General features: G+C 47.6%; 6 protein-coding genes across 6 annotated transcripts; 2 read left to right on the top strand and 4 right to left on the bottom strand.

Annotated features, from left to right (window-relative positions):
- Positions 1-3,594: 3,594 nt before the first annotated feature.
- Positions 3,595-5,513, bottom strand: EURHEDRAFT_452611 (putative siderophore-dependent iron transporter; the record flags this gene model as incomplete). The annotated part of the gene is made up of 2 exons (XM_040784053.1): positions 3,595-3,734; positions 3,812-5,513. 2 exons carry the CDS (start codon positions 5,511-5,513, stop codon positions 3,595-3,597), a joined length of 1,842 nt encoding a protein of 613 aa, XP_040640360.1.
- A 523-nt stretch (positions 5,514-6,036) lies between these two features.
- EURHEDRAFT_411180 (putative MFS transporter) lies at positions 6,037-8,108 on the bottom strand. Its single transcript, XM_040781549.1, has 4 exons — positions 7,602-8,108; positions 6,885-7,546; positions 6,756-6,823; positions 6,037-6,709 (listed from the first exon to the last, which is right to left on the bottom strand). The coding sequence occupies exons 1-4, from the start codon at positions 7,993-7,995 to the stop codon at positions 6,094-6,096; spliced, it is 1,740 nt and encodes a 579-aa protein (XP_040640359.1). The 5' UTR covers positions 7,996-8,108; the 3' UTR covers positions 6,037-6,093.
- Positions 8,109-8,373: 265 nt separating this feature from the next.
- Positions 8,374-9,656, top strand: EURHEDRAFT_358899 (uncharacterized protein). Its single transcript, XM_040778478.1, has one exon. The coding sequence runs from the start codon at positions 8,555-8,557 to the stop codon at positions 9,386-9,388; it is 834 nt and encodes a 277-aa protein (XP_040640358.1). The 5' UTR covers positions 8,374-8,554; the 3' UTR covers positions 9,389-9,656.
- A 2,184-nt stretch (positions 9,657-11,840) lies between these two features.
- Positions 11,841-12,889, bottom strand: EURHEDRAFT_476353 (uncharacterized protein). Its single transcript, XM_040785421.1, has 2 exons — positions 12,477-12,889; positions 11,841-12,423 (listed from the first exon to the last, which is right to left on the bottom strand). Exons 1-2 carry the CDS (start codon positions 12,880-12,882, stop codon positions 11,900-11,902), a joined length of 930 nt encoding a protein of 309 aa, XP_040640357.1. The 5' UTR covers positions 12,883-12,889; the 3' UTR covers positions 11,841-11,899.
- A 30-nt stretch (positions 12,890-12,919) lies between these two features.
- On the bottom strand, positions 12,920-14,468 carry EURHEDRAFT_411177 (GILT family protein). Its single transcript, XM_040781548.1, has 2 exons — positions 13,788-14,468; positions 12,920-13,728 (listed from the first exon to the last, which is right to left on the bottom strand). The coding sequence occupies exons 1-2, from the start codon at positions 14,153-14,155 to the stop codon at positions 13,218-13,220; spliced, it is 879 nt and encodes a 292-aa protein (XP_040640356.1). The 5' UTR covers positions 14,156-14,468; the 3' UTR covers positions 12,920-13,217.
- Positions 14,469-15,494: 1,026 nt separating this feature from the next.
- EURHEDRAFT_452615 (hexokinase family protein) lies at positions 15,495-17,388 on the top strand (the record flags this gene model as incomplete). The annotated part of the gene is made up of 2 exons (XM_040784054.1): positions 15,495-16,132; positions 16,182-17,388. 2 exons carry the CDS (start codon positions 15,495-15,497, stop codon positions 17,386-17,388), a joined length of 1,845 nt encoding a protein of 614 aa, XP_040640355.1.
- Between the last annotated feature and the right edge of the window lie 428 nt (positions 17,389-17,816).

Genomic DNA, 17,816 nt, shown 5'->3' with positions numbered 1-17,816 from the left:
TCTTGCCATCTGGGTTGCTGGAGAGATTGCTGAAGATGGGGTCACCACAGACGCCCAACTTCTGCCTGTGCTCGGTGATTGAACTGGAGGAGTAGCCAGCTGCGATCCTGAAATTGCTGTCTGGATTTCGCCAACCATTTTCTTGAGTTCATCATTGTAGTTGGCTTGTGTTGACTCGATGGTCCCAGTGAGTGCCTTGATTTGTTCTTGCATTAACGCGATTTGATTTTGGTGTTCCTGCTCCCTCCTCTCAGCATGCTGTTGGAGGTGCTGGATCGCGGTCGCCTGATCATCCAGCTTTTCTAAAACCAGATGCAAAAATCTGGTAGAGCTGGAGGAATTTGATCTTGTCTTGTTGTCTTGGTTGTTGATCTGCTTTGTTGGGTTTGTTTTTCTGGTTCTTTTTCCGCTGAGGGACGCGTCGTGCGCCTGTTCTTCGCTGAGGTGCGCTGGTCGGCTCACATTCCTTCGTGGTCTTCCCTGGCCGGGAGAGGTGCCTGTTGACGCCTCTGTATCAGAGTCTCCCATTGCTTCCCTTTCGTCGGCTCCCGTAAGTCTTCTGAAGCTAGTTGAAGGATGAACATTGTCGGAATAGTCTGAATTGTAAGTATTCTGTCTTGATCGTCCCGTGACTTGCGTGATGCAATCGGCAGTCACTCCCGGGCCTCACAGCATCTTCCCCGGATATGCAGTCACTTATACTACGCCCTATTAACCTCCAGTCTTTTCGTCTCAACAGAGTACCTACCTGTATCTGTACGCCATCTTCCTCGCCTGATTATGGCCTCAGGCTTCTACCATCACGTGCTGCATGTATGCCTGAGGAATAGCATCGCCGATTCACGACTGCCGATTTCACTGCTTCTTCCTTTGGCTATGGAGAAATCTCCCGGGATTGAGCCTTGTCTCCGTTTTCTGCAGCCTTGAGAGGTAACTGACATCCCAGCGATGCCCATGTGATTTCATATGTGAAGCATCCGTTCTATCCTGGTTATGCCATTTCAGAATACGCTATGTGTGATCCTACGGGGTAATGGACAGGTTTTACGTGAACTCGACTCTGCCAAGGATAGATATTTGGCCTTTCTTCGAAGCCATAACATCAACGACGTCCATGTTGGAATCCGGGACGTGGACCTCAATTTCAATGCTCCGTTGTTCGCAATCCCACCAAACAATCCAATCATGACGATCCATGGGAATGCCAAACATGAGGTGGTCGAATTCTAAGCTAGAATATACCTCCCAGTGACGTCTTTTCTCTGTCTTGCGGGTAGGCTAAACGGAGAAGACAACGACCGTCTCATTTGTTGTCATAGTTGGCCCATGACTTCAGCGAGCTGATCCCAGTTCAGTCTGGAAATCAATTCTATTATCTTCAACAAATTCGGGCATCCTCTCCATGTGCATTTTCTGCCTGGGGATATTCCTTTGCTCAAGTCGCCGGGTGTCTCTCCTGAATAGAATGGACACCCTGCATGCCCGCGACGGGTTATCCTTGGGTCTCAGAGGTAACGAGAAGGCATGCACAGTTGGAAGCTATGTTACTTGATCACAGGATGAGAAGACAATCAAATGCACGCTCACGAACTACCACGTGGTGCGTTCCGGAGAGGAACTGATGGGGCTTAGTGGCAAGACAGTTCCGGAATTGGGCCAGCTTAGAGCGTCAGCAACTTTACCACCAGGACAGGACATCACTCTTCAGAGTTTCACCTACGAAGATCGCCAGGCAAGCTTAGTCCAAGCCAATATCACCATAAAAGCACCACGTAGCCGGATCTCTGAAACGCAAAACAACATCATCAAGCGTGATTCCTCCGTCATGAAGTCAACATTTCACCAGCTGCATCTTATGCAATGAAGCCAGGAGGCCCTCAAAAAATGGTGAAGAACAAGAATGTACTCATAGTCATGCCAAAAACTATTGGACGTGAATGCCGCGTCCGGCAAGGTGGTTTGGGAAAGCGGCTAATGGACTGGGCATTGATCAGACTGGACGAAGAAGGCAAACAAATTTCTCCATGTAAAAAATGTTCTCCATTTCATGGAATCAACACCCAGTAGATTATGGTGTCCTGGCACATCTTGTGCAGCCTGGCTTCCCAATTATCAAATTCGGTTCCCTCAAGGAGCGGGACTGGTACACAAAACTAGACCGAGCGACTAGTGTGACTACTAGCGTATAAAACGGTACCCTGGTCTGTTGCAATTCGAAGTAGCAGTACAAGAAATAGGATCACAATGGCTAAGGTATAGATCTAACTGATATAACAGAGTTTGTGGTCGTCAGCAGCATAAGGGGGAGACATCGCGAGGGAAGACCTCCTTCGCTGATAACGGTGACTCCGGCTCGTTTTTCCTGGACCACAAAGCTCGCGTTTGTGAGCTCCTCTTCAGAGGAGTACTTTGCGAATGCCGATCTAATGATGAACATGCCCGATCTTGCCAAATCCGTGAAGTTCCAAACCATGGCTAAGGATAGCAAGGGTTGGGCTTGCTCCGTTCCTCTATCCGTAAATAAAGTCCATCAACAATCCTTGTGTCTACAGATTGATCCGATAACTATACTACAGATCAGTGGGTCACGGTAATTCTAATAGGATCCACAGGCTCGTGGGGAGTGTTAGACATTCCAATGCCGTACTGTAGACAGCAGAAAAGGCATTGTGCCATACATACAAGCATTTTGCTGCCTTTGAAGCAAAGTGTTGCTTATACCAATATCCTGTAAATTGCTAGGTCAATTGCTTCGGTGACTGGATGACCACTTACTATAGAAAAGACGAGGTGCATCGTGGGAAAGGGCTGCTAGAATCTTTCCTAAGATTTCCCCTGTTCTATTTGAGCCTTGTACATATCAACACCAACCAACAAGACCCCAACCAGTGTGTCTGTCTCAATCCTATACCTACTCCTCGAGAAACTTGTATAAAAACCACCTTCAAAGCACCAAACGACCTTGTCCTCCTCAGGGATAGCATACACAAGGCATCAGCAGTTCTCGAGTGCAAGCAATGTTACCAGCTGTATTTTTCAACAATTTAAAATGCCACTATCTTTGGTTTCGTCTGCATGTATACTGCACAGTGCTACATCAGAATGCTCGAGACGGTCAATGGGGAAGAGACGTGCTTCCAGGATGGGTGAGGGAAGCAATTAGATATTTCTGGTGGGCTAAATAGTGTGGTTCCTCGTGGTCAGATGAGCTCTTTCCTAGATAATGGCATTCGTGTGTTATACCCGGTCGATATTAAGCCATCGAAACGAAGAAGCATAATGCGTAACATCGTGAAGGGTGAGATATTTAGCGTCAAGGGCCATAGGGAAATTTGTCTGGTGTCGCTGGTCGAGCGGTTGGATGAGCGTCAGAAGGGCTAGCACTAGTCACCTCTACGTCTGATTGTCCGACTAATTATCATTCTATGTGCCATTATCCGGATCGGATACCGACTTGTTTGATGCTTGTTGGGGATGTGCGGAATCTTACTGGTCATCTTGGCCTGTGGATTATTTAGATATTCCAATGTCGGACACGAAGAATGGGCAAGATTTTCATCTCAAATTTGCAACCATATTCATATTATGATCTATCTACATGTAATACGCACGCCTGATAGTATTCCACAAGCCCGGCTTGCCTTCGTTGCCCTGACTGTGATCAGGAACGCCAACCACTTGGCCATCGAGACCGGTGTTTGTCACTGCATTCTGCTGCTTGCCCAAGTAGTAGTCTAAAAAGAATATCAGCATATGATAGCTTCCAAAAAAAAGGAAAGAAAAGAAAACAAGAGAGTAAGAAGTTACTTACTCGGCATGCACAAAGAGAAAACCACGGGTAACGCTGCCAGAACCGTAGCAGTGATAAATATGATCCCATTAGTTCGTGTATACGCCCTAATAACGCCAATTCGTATCGGATCATTCCAGTCATAGTCAGATCGAAGAATTTTTATGGACCCGTAGATCTCCCTTAGAGTTGTCTCCGAAGTCCCCGGGGGACATTCCTCATGCATGTAATCCAGCATCTTTCCTGTCCAAATACCAGAAGCAATAGCATCACCCACTGAGCTACCCAAGAAACTCCAGAGGGAAAAGGCAGCGATAACCGAGGCCATATCTTGGTGAGGTACGGAAGCCTGCGATCCCACACGTGCACCAATCACAATAAACGCGCTGCCTCCAATGAGAATGTGGGCAACGGCCAGGATGGCAGTACTCTGTGTGCTTCTTTTATGGCTACCAATGCACATCGCATGGCCGACGAGCTTGACCAACGACCCAAAGACCATGAAGCCTTTGTAACGGTGGAACTTGGCTTGTAGTAGACCGGCTAGAGGACTGAGAACGCAGAGTGTGAGTGTCATAATTGCCAGGAATACCGTCCAGACATAGTTGGACCAGTTCTTGATTATATATAGATAGGAGGAGTAGTAGGTCTTTCCGGCAGCCGTTGCGACTTGCGTGAAGAAGCTTGTGAATAATGCAGCAAAAAACGCTCGATTTTTGATAATGCGTTTTGTCATGATGGGTCGTGGTGCGATGAACGCCTCGAATAGAATCCATACGATTAACAGAAACCATCCGACAACTTCCATGGCGATCATGCTCTGGTTAGCCCATCCTTGCTGAGCTGATTTGGCGAGCGTGAATGGGAGAAGGATCAGGGAGAATGCGAACCCCAGTAGTATGAGACCTGCTAGATCAATTTCGACAATGGCATCCCACACCTGATGCACAAAGGCAGAGATATCCCAAGTTCGCTTATCTCTACCGCTCGTGTTTGCCATTCCGACTTTGATAGCCTTGTGCTGCAGGCCGTATAACGTCATGATGGCTGGGAGTAAAAGAACTGGGACCATAATCGCAAACATCCCCAGACCCCAACGCCATTTTCCCGGGATAAACGCATCGGAGATAAGGCCATCAATAAATGTAGTCACCAAGAACGGAGATAGCAGCATTCCGGACCAGAAGCCGCGCCATTGTAGGGTTGTCAGGTCTCCGATGACAACTTCGCTGAGCAGGTCAAGTCCCGACCTCCCAAAGGAAGTCAAACAACTACCGACAACGTAGGCTGTAAGATTGGTACAGCTAGCAGCAATCGCAAATCCCACCGCATATGCCAGTAGAACGACTAAATACGCCGTGGGTCGAGAGGTGATGTCTGCCATTTTGCCGATAAAGGGTTTGGACACTGCGTTTATGATCTGACTAGCCGTGTTGACTGCTCCGATTTGCGCGTGCTTGCCGAACGACGAGGTCGCCATAACATCGAACTGGGGAGTGATTCCTTGGCCTAGAGCATAGGCGAACATGGTCAGGCCGATGGAGACGACAATGACCCAACGGAGGGCCTTTCCTGATCGTCCAGACTGGTTCAGGACCTTGTTGTAAGCTTCGACCTTGCCGAGGGCGACATTGCGGCCTTCGCGGGTGCCCGTTTGTTCAGGATGTTTCTCGGAATTATGGACCTCGGGACTTTGGGGGATGGAAATACCGATTTCGTTCATCTCAATGTGCGCATACTTTTGTTGTGGTTCCGAGCTGGATACATCATGATGCTTGGTGCTTGACATCTTATGGATTTGAACCACAACACAAAAATAGAAGCTGAGGGGAAGAACCGCCATACGTACCGTGGGGTGCTCTGTTTTATATCACCGAGTGGAGAAGTCGGCAATCGCCTACAAATCCCTTCAGCCCTATGATTGAACTGTATGATAAGCATGCCGACATCCGGCGGACAAATCACCCACTGCATAGCAAGTATAGTTTGCCGATTTGGCCGACATGACCATTAACCAAATAGAACCACCTGAACGCCGGTGCAAATGGAATAGCTAGGGGAATGTGGGGTTAATGGATCAATGTTCTGACAAAACAGTTTGCCGCTCGGTTCACATATATTTCCATGGTCTACTCACATGCTTAACGCCAAGCATGGTTGTCTTAGTGCCAAGTCCAAGCTAAAAATCTTGGCCGTGTAGTTTATTCTCAAGCTGAATCGACACTTTGACTCTACGAAAGTGAGGTGTGGTATGGGATATGTATCTAGATTTAAATCTAGATTCATCAATGTCATTGATATTATCATAAAAGGTAGGTAAATCTTTGCTCTTGTATATGCTCCGCCCCATGATCACCCATTAGAACCTCCCGCTCCTCACCACGAGTCTCCATTTCAATATCCATACCATCCCCAGTGCCTGCCCGATTAGCCCGCTGCAAAATAATCCGCAGCCCAAACGCCAGGAAAGCAACCAGCAACATGAAAAACGAGCAAACTACCATGCCTCGTACATACCATGGTCCATCACTTTCAGGATACAACCTCGTCCCCAGTAGCGGACCGCATTGGCCAATGAGATTCAAAATCGCGACACTAGTGCCCTTTCCTTCATTCGCGACGCGGTTATCCATCGTCCAGGCGAGGATTAAGCTGATAGCAGAGAAGAAGCCAGATGTGGCTGGGTAGATGCAGAGATAGCGGATGACGACATGTGTTTTGGTTGAGAAGTGGGTGTGGAAGTGACCAGTTGCTGCGATTGCTAGGTAGGATATAGAGGAGAGGAGGGCATGGATGATTAGGTAGGGACTACGGGTGCGGTTACGATCTGAGAAGTATGTGGTGACCAGCACCACGACGAATGCGACGAGGAAGGGAGGCGCGGAGAGTGCCTGCGAGGCAAGGGAGGAGTATCCCATGCTGCGAGAGAATTAGTTTGATCGCAGCCAGTGATTAGAGGACGTACTCCTTGATGATAGTAGGCAAGAACACTGGCATGGAACTAAATGCGATATTACAGCTGAAGAACATGAACTAAACAAACCATCAGTACTTCAGCTATTTGATCGAATGGAGAAAATACATGAGCACTTACGGCCGTAATGTACGCCTTCGGATCCGCCAGCGTTTTCCTAACCTCTTGCCAGTTAAATTTCCCTTTCTGCGGATCCCGATAAGCCCCTGCTTTACGGTTACGCTCCAGCCGCAACTCGGCTACCGTCCTCTCTCGAGGAGCAAGGAAATGGGCCTTCTCAGGCGAATCAGGAATCAACGCCCAAGCAAAAACAGCAGCCACGACACTCGGGAATCCTTCTACCAGAAACAGAGTGCGCCATGGTGCAATCGGCCCATCATGACTGAGTTTGACAATCACCCATGCCAAGGTACTGGCAAAAGAAGTAGCCAGGGGAGCTGCGGAGATAAACAGAGCAATTCGAAAAGCGAGCTCCTCGCGCTTGTAGAATAAGGATAAGTAGAACGGGACACCGGGGCCGAACGCCGCCTCAGTAACCCCCAGTAACATCCTGAGGACAAGCATGGCCTCGAACGATGTCGCGAGGGACTGGAATGACGCCACAAGACCCCAGCCGCAAACACAAAGCGAGACGTAGATATGCGGCGAAACGAGGCGGTACATCAATGTCATCCACTCAAAAAGGACGTACGTGATGTAGAATGCGGTAAGCAACCATTCATATTTCCAGGATGGTATATCCAGATCATCTGTCAGTCCGGCAACTTTCGCGTTTCCAATGTCTATCCGACTGATCATTAGCACATGTTTCAAAATTGAGTCGTAGGGACGACTGACTTGAGCGATCCAAAAAGGAGAGTAGATACAAGAGCGCCAGAAACGGTACCAATTTGCGATCGAACTTCCTCACAACCTGCGCCTCTTCTGCGGCCGAGTATTCTAATGAAGACCTCGTCCTGGATGGCTTATTCTCTCGAAGTTCCGGTCCAGAATTATATCCATTGTAGTTCTCATCATCATCATCATCGGAGAATATATCACTGAAATCCGTGTTATCGGCGCTTTCAAAATCTGTCTGTACCCTCAAGGATCCTTTTTCAGGGCGTCGTGAGTGCGAATAGGAGGGTGCGTCATCTGTCTTGTCCGAAACGGGGGTATATCGAGCGCTCGAGGAGGGCGTCGCGGAGTTGGAGGCGGAGGCAAACTCCGTAGACTGGGGGAACATGGTCATGTCATCTGTGACTGCGATGTAGATTTTATAATGTTCTAGTTGTTATTGGTTATAGACATTATTGCTTCCAAAAATGCTATGCCTTCGCCATGCAGTTGCCATAACAAGGGGAGGTTGATAAGTAATGAAAGTTGATGAAAGTAACATTGGATTAATAGTCGGCCCGAGTATCGAAAGCGGCCTGGTTTCCAAAAACGGAAGTATCCTTGTACTTAAATAAGGACACCATAGCATGCATTTTAGATAGTTAAGCACTCATTCTATTGTCAAGGTGTCTATAGATTTCAATATCACACTCTTCGTCATATAGCCTTGTACAGTCCGGATTATCGACTCCCCGATTCCCCGACCTTGAGCTACCCGCTCCTTTCAGTTATGAGCCCGAGCCTGCCTATAATCGTCTAACAAAAGCATAGCATCCTAGGGGTGCTATAGTTGCTTAACATCATCTATAGCCCGATCGATTGATCTTAACTGCCAACCTCACTCTTGCCTACCTTCTCACGAGATCATCGGCCAATAATCTGCTCGGCGAAGCCCATTAAGTCGTGAGTTTGCTATGATGGTTGAAGAATCTGATATCACGGGTAATTCCTTGTCGCGATCAACGGAAAGAGTCCAACAATCGAATGTACGGCAAGTGGAAAGAAAACCGTTGAAAGAGGATGGCATCAAGATATACCAGTTCTCGATAGATAAGTTGAAGGAGGAGAACGCTCGATACTGGTTCCATACAATGGAGAAGCAGTTGAAAGCCCAATTTTGTTGGCAGGCAATTCAATATTACTATGAGGTTGGAAGTGCCAGATATGATTTGATCATTGTCGACGATATAGATTGGTTCAAAAATGATTTAAAAGCCGATTTAATCATTGAGCAAGGGCTCACGCCAACGACCATCCTGGAAGTTAAAGACCAGCCGAATGCAGGATCAAAATGGGACTGCCTAAAGAAGATATTCCTGAAGTTGTCAAACACCAAAAAGGCTAAGAAGTTGATGAAAATGGCCAATTGGACATGGGATCATTCAATATTGAATGAGAAAGACGCCTTCCGAGAAATCAGCCAATTGGGAGAGGAATTCATTAATATGAATAATAGCGAGATGGTCAGTATCAAAGAACTGATTGTAATTTGGTATTTGCGAGGATTGGGGAGCCAGTACACCATATTAAGGGACACTATGATGAACTCAAACGCCACCTTGGACAAGGAATATGTCCTAAGCCGGATCGAGGATATTATGCAAATGAAGGAAGGATCTGCAGGGAAAAAAGAATCACGAGCGTACAATGATGGCAAGCAGAAGAAGAAAAAAAAAATACAAATGTTATGTGTGCTGCAAGGCCGGGCATTTCGCGAGGGAATGCTGGAACAAGCGTGTGGATGTTGACGATGAAGACCAACAAAAGCCCAGGGGTCGACAAGAAGGTCGACGAGGAAAAGCACCAACCAAGCAAAAGGGTAGATTCGCCAGAGTGCGATGATAATGATATCGATGAATTAAAAATCTGGCAAACGGGATAAACTGTTAGAAGACGATTATAAGATATGTCTCGCGAATGGGCGTCATCAATTGAAGCTATCAACGTTACTGGATGGACGCTACCGTCATATCTGATCTTAAGGGTAAGGTCTTTACCGAACCATGGTTTAATGACCTACTATCGGACCGGCATATCGATATCTCACCTAATTGATGGACTACTGATCAGGATGGTCTATCTTGGTTAAAAGATCGCTTTATTCCATTGACTAATAGTTGAATAACTGGTGATTATCGGCTATTAATCCTCGACGGCCATGGTAGCCATCTTACACCCTAATTGATCAAATCTGCGAGCAAAACAAGGATCTACGCGCGGTGAATGAGAAAAAGAAACAAAGCGAGTTATATGTCAAATCCCTTCAGTTGCATATAAGCGAGCTTCAAACCTTCAGTCTTCGTCTTCCAGTCCAGCTGAGCATTGGTAGTGCGTTGATGTGGTTCCATATAGTAAGCATCACCCACTTGCCACAGGGTTTGTCAGCACCACGGAAGGTCTTACGAGCATGTCTTTGACGGTAGCGAGTGCATAAGGGAGACATAATCAGGAGGAAATTCTAGCATTTTTGCATATTCACTTTCCAAGAATACATGCTTCGTCCATTAACGATTCTAAGGTGCCACGGCAGCCCGTTGAAGTCGCCAAAGAAAAGGAACATAGGGCTCATCAGCGATGAGGAACGGTCTCGTATAATTTCAACCGAAGCTGGAGGGAGTAGAAGTCGATTCATGCTGTGATAGCCGCTGCTAAAGCAGTGTTGGTAGATTCCTGTTTATCGACCCCGGATGTCGTATGCCACTTAGTCCGATGAAGATATAGATAACGCCGCCAATTTACCATTTGCCAGCTCGTAATTGGTTTCCCGGGGCCTGCCATTCGTGCAAGCTACCGTATTGTTTATATTGATGATGCTCGTGATGGTAACACTGGAGCAATTGGTGTCTGTGAATAATATGAATGAGCATTGGGGAGTTTAAGCGTATTAGAAATTCGAAGCCTTGAAATATTCTGACAAAAAATGACGCCTGCAAAGCATCAAATGCTTCTGTGTGTAAGAGACAAGGGATATATGCAGCATATATCTGCAGAGTAAAGGTCAGCATCATCTTGCAATTGGAGAAAGGGTGTACTTACAGAAGATGAAGAATATTTTCAGTCTAGTACTTTCACCCATTCCACCAGGTTGAAAACCTTCGTTCACGAAACCTTCTTCTTTGATCGTATCTCGCCGTTGCCGTAGTTCTTACTGGTCCTTTCTTGGCTTCTCAATTTTGGCCAATCGAAGTGTTATCAGGTTCTCAAATCCAAGCCGTTCCATAGATAAACAGGTAGTACTACTGCTCCTATATGTAGTTCACAGCGGTTAACTTCTGTATAATGCGCATCTTGAATATCGATATTGATGACGGTCGATAATAGGGGCCAATCGTCAACTCGTACCATAAAATAGGGTATCTCTGAAAGGTAGATAAATTGCGGTTGAAGGGAGTCCTCGGCAACTTTAGTCACTTTCATTGGTCTGGATAGTCTAAAGGTCGACTTGATTGTGGATTGCAAAGAAGGCGAATCGAGACTTTCTGATTTCTCCCGTAGGTATTCATACCAGTCGCACCGTGTAGATATGCTCGCCAGAAATGGCTTCATCGAGGCGAAGGACCAGCTGACTTTTGCAAGGTGAGAAGTGGAATAACTCTCGACAACCCTATTTTCATTCAAGTTAGGACACGCTTTGTATAGAAGTAAAGCATATTCACTTATTATGTAACTTGGGTGCAACAGGCATACTGCAATTCTTTCATCATAATCACATATATCCGTATAAATCTATCACATGCACAGAAGTGCGAGATAAGTGTCTTCGCTTCAAGGTCTGGACTGATGCTTTTTGCGAACAGCGAATATACACACGCCTGTAGAGAGCGCTGGCTGGTCACCGCCAGCAGACATCATTAACGGGGTGTTGTCTTGGGGTATCTCGAACATTGGTTGTAGTATACTGGGATGTTTAGGGTGTCTGAAGTATTTAATGGGGACGGTATATATATCAAAGTAACAGAAAACAGCACTAGCTTGAGTGGTCAATGATGATCGGACGTAGATATATAAACAGGAAGGATAGCGTATACGTTGATAGTAAGTGTTGTATAAGAGCCCAGGAAGTGAAGTGAAAGATTGTTAAAATAGAGAAGGGTTCAGCTTTGAGGGGTAGAGGGGCAATTCGCTGCAAACAAAGCATCCTTCTAGATGTGAATACCCGGCATATTTACAGATTATCATAGAACTGGAAGACTTTCATTAATTGTAAATTCCAAATACACATCTTTTCGCCATACTCCCACACTACCAAAAGCCATAACCTACATAAAACCAGGCCGATATGAATCAATAATCCTCCCACTCCTACTCCTCTTCTCCCCCCTCCACTCTCTGTCCCTCTTCTCCCTATCTCTCTCCCTCTCCCTCGCCCGATCATCATCAAAATGCCTCTTCCTCCCCCCTGAAAGTTGTGCTGCCTTATCCCTCGCATAATCAAATGTCTTCTCCAACTCTGGAATCAACCCATGATCGAATAAGCCATTCGTCCGCAGATAAAAGATCGTGTTCTCAGCCGTATCGCGGAGGAAGCGCACCGCGTGCAGAGGTTCTACGTTGTCGCGGTGCTTGATGCGTTGGTATTCTTCTTTGGCGCGGTTGTAGACGGCGAGCATACGGGTGACGCGTTCGTGGAGGGGGTTAGGGGTGGGTTTGGTGGTTGTATTTATGGTTGCGACGGAGGTGGTAGGGCTTGAGTGGGGTTCAGGTTTGGATAGTTCATCGTGTTTGATGCGTGGGCTGGTGAATTCGCGGTGAGAGGGGGTGATGTAGGGATTGGGTTCGGAGTCTGTAGCAGTGTCAGTAGTCAGACCTGAGAAACTAAGAAATAAAGAAGTATACCCCTCTTGCTCAACATATTATGCAACGCAACATGCTTCCCCAACGCATCTTCCACATCCTCCTTCTCATTCAAACCTAGAAATTCCGCCAAGTACAATTCCACAACCCCTGTCTGAATCGGATAACGCCCCTCCATAGACAGCTCCAGCAAAGCCTTGTCATAGATAGTAATTTGGCCATCCTCGAGTGCTTGGGATCGGCGCTTGATCAGGGAGATCTGACGGTAGAGCGCGTTGACAAGGAGAGCGTATTGGTCGGGTTTGTGGAGGAGGCCGAGGAGGGTAGAGCTTGGTGAGGCTTTTTGGTATTTGTGGACGAGGGAGTCGACAAGGGCTTGGAGAGGGGGGTTGGCATTGGAGTTGGGCTTGGAGGGTGGTTTGCGGTAGGCTGGGGGCGAGGCGGGCATTTTGTTGGCTTGGGATGAGGTAGAAGGAGATAGGTTGGAGAGGTTAGGTTGGTGCTGCTGAGATGGGAGAAGCATTGAGGCACAATGTTTCTACACATGGAGTGAATGGGAGACATAGCGAAGGGTGTGGTATTTTAGTGAATGTTGAACTCGCCACGTTCATTGAAGATAACTCGGAGTATCTAGACGCTTGCAGAGAGCTAGCTCTGTCATTATTATTATTTTAGGAGCAATCAAGCATAAACCATAGTCGCTATCGTATGCAAAGACAAATTCAATCTAGTGCCCATAAACCATACCCATCATCAATCATTAATCGAAAGCAGCCTAGAAAATCAATCATTCCTCTCGTATCGCTTCTTCACCTCTTCAGCAAGCGAAGACACCTTGCTATTCTCCTCATCTTTGCCGCAATCCTTCCATGACCCGTCGTCCCGGACACACCAGACCGACTCATCGACTCGAACGGTGCAGCTGGTAGTCACACCAAGCTCAGCGCTATGAAGAGCACTCTTCCGGAGCAGTGCAATACCGCTGAGCGGCGGGTGTTGACCATCACCGGGATCATCTTCCTGCTGACTTGCACACTCATTCAGATAATGGAAATCGATGCCGTGCTCCAAGGCACATTGTTCGACGAACTCCCGCTCGGGGATGCGAGAGTATTCGCTGATGAGGCAGGTGGCAAAGCCTAGGGATCGGATTGTAGGTGTGCGAGGGGTATCGGGGGTGACTTCATCGGCGTCAGGAGGGAAAGGAAGGTTTGCAGCGCAGAGGATGAGGATGTCGCCAATGCATTCTTCGGGGCCGTGTTTACATTCGATTGCGGAGGATTGGTTGGATACACTGAATTCCGAATCGGTTAGACACTGATAAACAAACTCAGTAGAAGGCTGAAAGCTCACCTGGCAATGAAATTCAGATCGAAATCCACCAGATCGCTGACTTGCTCCATCGCTGGCACGACCAGCTGCCGTAAACAATCCCGCGCGTCCGGGCATTTGCTCATGACGTGAGCTTCCAGAGGGACCTTCTTATTGTCGGACAGCTTGGGCTGTGGTCCCGAACCTTCGGAGGCAGGCCGAAAGAAATCATTTTCGCTTCCAGTTTTAAGGAATGTTTCGTTGATCCAGACGTACGCGCAGAAGCAGAGGAGGAGTGTGGCCAGGCTGCGTCCGAGGCCTGCGATAACCCGGTGGCGTCGCGGCAGTTGGGATGGGACAGCAGAATCAGTCCCAGGGACGTCGTAAGCGTGTGATGGAAGTTTTTCCATAGTGACGGTCGTTATTTATTTTTGTTGTGGGTATGCTGTTGTTGGACAGCAGGTGGTTGAAGGAGGGAGAGTTGCAGTGGCGAGATCAAAGACGTTGCGGAGAAAACACCTGACGCCAACCACCTGCAGACAGTTTGGTCAAGATCTCAAATCTTGAAGTTTCGCTGCAGACTGGATCGCAATGTCATCTATGTATATTTAGAGGTTGCTCTGCATCGTCAGGTTGCATTGCCGGAGTAGAAGTATACAGCTCTCTGGGGTATTATGTAGATGATGGCTGAGATTTACCCGATCGGGAAATGCAGCTCTGCTTGACAGTTGGTTGACAGCAGAGAGTCAGAAGTACCTTGTTCTCTATACTCCATACATGGCTTTAATACCCATGTCTGCTATAACTAACATCCTAGTCTCTCTCTGCACTCGCCCGTCTAGCGTCACATCGTCTCGTGCCGATCAAAGGTCGCATCTGTTGTCCTCCGTCTTCTCCGATATCTCACTTGTTCTTTCACCTCTATTCTCCGTTTCATTCTGAGCTTTCCTCTGTCCCTATTCTAATCTTTTAGTATATATTTATTCCATCTCTCTCTCTCTTTCTCTCTCTCTCTCTCTCTCTCTCTCTCCCCTCCATCTTCTGCCTATAGCAACATCGCAATCCCGATCTCCGGCTGGTCCAGATCTGATAATCTGATAACGTCTTCGACGCCGTCTGTTGCGATATCTCTTTAATCATCTAATCTTGCGCTCTTTTTTTGTCTTCTTTTTTTTCTTCGTTTATGCGAACTCGAGTATATCGGTAACTGGCGACGAGATTCGTCCTCGAATTCCCCTCGTCGGTTAATCCTGGTGCGTGATACGAGACCTGCGGTCCACATCGGACAGGTCTACTCTGTGCCTCCCCACGATCCTCCTTTCCCCTTTGCTGCATAATCTGTTTCAAGCATTAGTAAAAGCGAGACGTCTACTCCTTGCTCCCCTGACGGAATAGCGATTGCGCTGCATACGCGCGTCATTGCATCAATAACAATGTGGGTTTCCCGTTTACGGTTACAGTTGCTAATCAACGTTGTATAGACCAGGCGCGGTGTAAAAATTGCCACGAGTTCTTTACATTGCAACATCCGTTACGCAGTTGGCTGGGCTGGCGGACTCCAACCGTATCTTGCGAGACTCCGTTACTCCTCATCCGTTCTGTCGCATACTCCCCGAGCCAAGACCATTCTGCTGCGCAACAGGCAATTGGTCTGTCTATCTAGATAACGGCGCTGCACCTTCACGAATCTCCTAAATAACCCCCATGGTATCCAGGAATAATCTCGACTTTGGTTCTGAGACTTCTATAATGGCATCAATCCCACCCATCCGCACGGATTTTGATAATTACGAAGCGTGTGAACACCTGCATGATGAGGATCCAATTGAGGACGAGGAATATGAGGAAGGCTCGGAGATAGATCCAGTTGAAAGAGAGCGCCTGGCGCATCATCGGATGGTAGATGAGTTCCTATCACCTCTTTCCCTCGATGAGGCCGTGCTCTATCAACTTGCACGGCGATTCTCTACGGTATACCGTCATCTGGCCTCGACATCAGAACAGCAGTTTCTCCCGACTCCGGTAACCAGATTGCCCAATGGAAATGAAACAGGTCGTTATCTAGCAATTGACGTCGGAGGGAGCAATTTGCGGGTTGCTTTCATTGAACTGCTTGGTGAAGCTGCAGATGCGGATATTCGCTCTACAGACGCTTCTGAGAGGTCGCGAGATACCATTCGCAAAGCGCAGAGGCAGCGGGTACGACGCACCTTAGAAAGAGCATGGCCAATCCAGGAACATTTGAAGTTAGACAAGGCAGAAGATCTGTTCTCTTGGATCGGAGACTGCATTGCAGAAGTAGTGGCTGAGAGTTTATCCTCAGGTACCATGAGAGATAATGTTCCTCAGGAATTGGATATGGGCATCACATTTAGTTTTCCAATCATGTGAGTGTTACTCGATGAGGATCTAGTCCTGTTAACTAATTGATAACAGGCAAGAATCTCTTGCAGAGGCCACGCTTATGCCAATGGGTAAAGGATTCGCCATCACGTCCGACCTCAACCTTCGTAAGATCTTGTTGAACGGGTATGATAAGCATACGAGGCGCCTAGACGAAGATGACGAACCTTCAAGTAAACGTCGGAAGCTGTTTTCCTTGCCCAGACTTAAGATCGCCGCTATCACAAACGACACAGTCGCCACGTTAGCATCGCTTGCTTATGCTGTGAAATCCCTGCCCAATAGCCGGGTTGCTATGGGCATCATTGTGGGCACAGGGTGCAACGCAACAATCCCTATGAAACTCGATGCTTTGCACGAATCCAAGGCCAAGCACGTACGCTCGACTAGTCCCAAAGCAGAGGAAACTATCGTAAACACAGAGTGGACCATTTCGGGGGCAGCGTCCCCTCTAAAGGAGCTGGATATCATCACCAAATGGGATGCTGATCTGGATCGAGAGTGCGCTCGGCCAGGCTTCCAGCCATTCGAGTACATGACTGGAGGTCGGTATATCGGTGAACTCATCCGGCTTATTCTTTACGACTACACCACGAACCTTGCAGGGATCTCAGAAGACGATCTTCCCGCTACTCTGCTCCAAGCTTACGCTCTCACCACCACCTACATATCCAATAATGTAGCTCGCTCACGGTCCGACCCGGACCTGGCTAATGAACTGAATCACTCCATGCCCCCGCCCGAAAACAGCCAATGGACCTGGGATACGAACACTGCCGGTGTCTTCCGCAAGATCGCCAGAACAGTACAACGACGATCTGCCGGCCTGGTCGCCGCTGCCGTTGTTGGTTTGCTAGCATGTGCGCGGGAGATCGAGTTAAAGGTGGATAGCAAAGAGAACTCGCCGCAGAATTCTCAAGCCACTACGCCAGAATACAATGGCAACGTACATTTGCCCTCCGAGCTAGAAGAAGCTTGCAAAGTTCAAGGCCCAATTGTCCCTGTCCTCACACCAACCCCGGCAGATTGGCAATCGGGCCCGGAGGAATTGGTCGTTGCTTACACGGGTGGTATAATCCAGAACTACCCCAACTTCAAAGAATCATGTCAGCAATATATCGACCGGCTGATAATGAGGACCGGTCCGCAAAAGAGCGGGAAATCAGTGTTTCTGCGAGAAGCATCAGATGGTGGAGTTATTGGTGCTGGGGTGTTGGCTGGGATGGTGGTGGATAGTTAATGTTTTCTTTTTCTTGCTTATTTGTGACGACGTAATGACTATTTATGATGTATGTCTTCGGATACTGACAGCGGTGGTTTCTCTGCTAATGTTTGTTTATGTTTTGGCATAATTCCATGAAAATTGATGATTTAAAGTGTGTCTAAGCTTTCTTGGCTTCTCCGGATCCTTGGTCCCTAGGGTTTAGTATACCAGACTTCCTCAATGACCTAGAGACTTCTACCGTGCACACGTTGATACAAAATGCCAAGAATGACAGCGCAATGTTCCCTGCAGATATTTCTTTCTTATCTGCATAAATAATGCAGATTTCCTTTTTCCACGGCTTCTAGCATAAATAGTGCACATCCTCGGCGTCGGTCTCGGTCTCTGACCGTCTCTGACCGGAATACGGCACCGGAGTTAGTGTCACACTAATCCCGATTGCA

The sequence above is a fragment of the Aspergillus ruber genome (assembly GCF_000600275.1).
Source record: "Aspergillus ruber CBS 135680 unplaced genomic scaffold scaffold00008, whole genome shotgun sequence".
NCBI classification, from domain to species: Eukaryota; Fungi; Ascomycota; class Eurotiomycetes; order Eurotiales; family Aspergillaceae; genus Aspergillus; species Aspergillus ruber.
This window is presented reverse-complemented; position numbering and strand designations above follow the sequence as displayed.

Bases quoted from the DNA above. Each gene is read 5' to 3' on its own strand.
- EURHEDRAFT_358899 (XM_040778478.1), top strand. From the start codon at position 8,555: ATGATGGTTGAAGAATCTGATATCACGGGTAATTCCTTGTCGCGATCA.
- EURHEDRAFT_476353 (XM_040785421.1), bottom strand. From the start codon at position 12,882: ATGCCCGCCTCGCCCCCAGCCTACCGCAAACCACCCTCCAAGCCCAAC. The intron at 12,424-12,476 runs GTATACTTCTTT...ACACTGCTACAG, and splicing joins TAATATGTTGAGCAAGAGGG to ACTCCGAACCCAATCCCTAC.
- EURHEDRAFT_411177 (XM_040781548.1), bottom strand. From the start codon at position 14,155: ATGGAAAAACTTCCATCACACGCTTACGACGTCCCTGGGACTGATTCT. The intron at 13,729-13,787 runs GTGAGCTTTCAG...TTCGGAATTCAG, and splicing joins GATCTGAATTTCATTGCCAG to TGTATCCAACCAATCCTCCG.
- EURHEDRAFT_411180 (XM_040781549.1), bottom strand. From the start codon at position 7,995: ATGACCATGTTCCCCCAGTCTACGGAGTTTGCCTCCGCCTCCAACTCC. The intron at 6,824-6,884 runs GTAAGTGCTCAT...TGGTTTGTTTAG, and splicing joins CGAAGGCGTACATTACGGCC to TTCATGTTCTTCAGCTGTAA. The intron at 6,710-6,755 runs GTACGTCCTCTA...ATTCTCTCGCAG, and splicing joins TTGCCTACTATCATCAAGGA to CATGGGATACTCCTCCCTTG.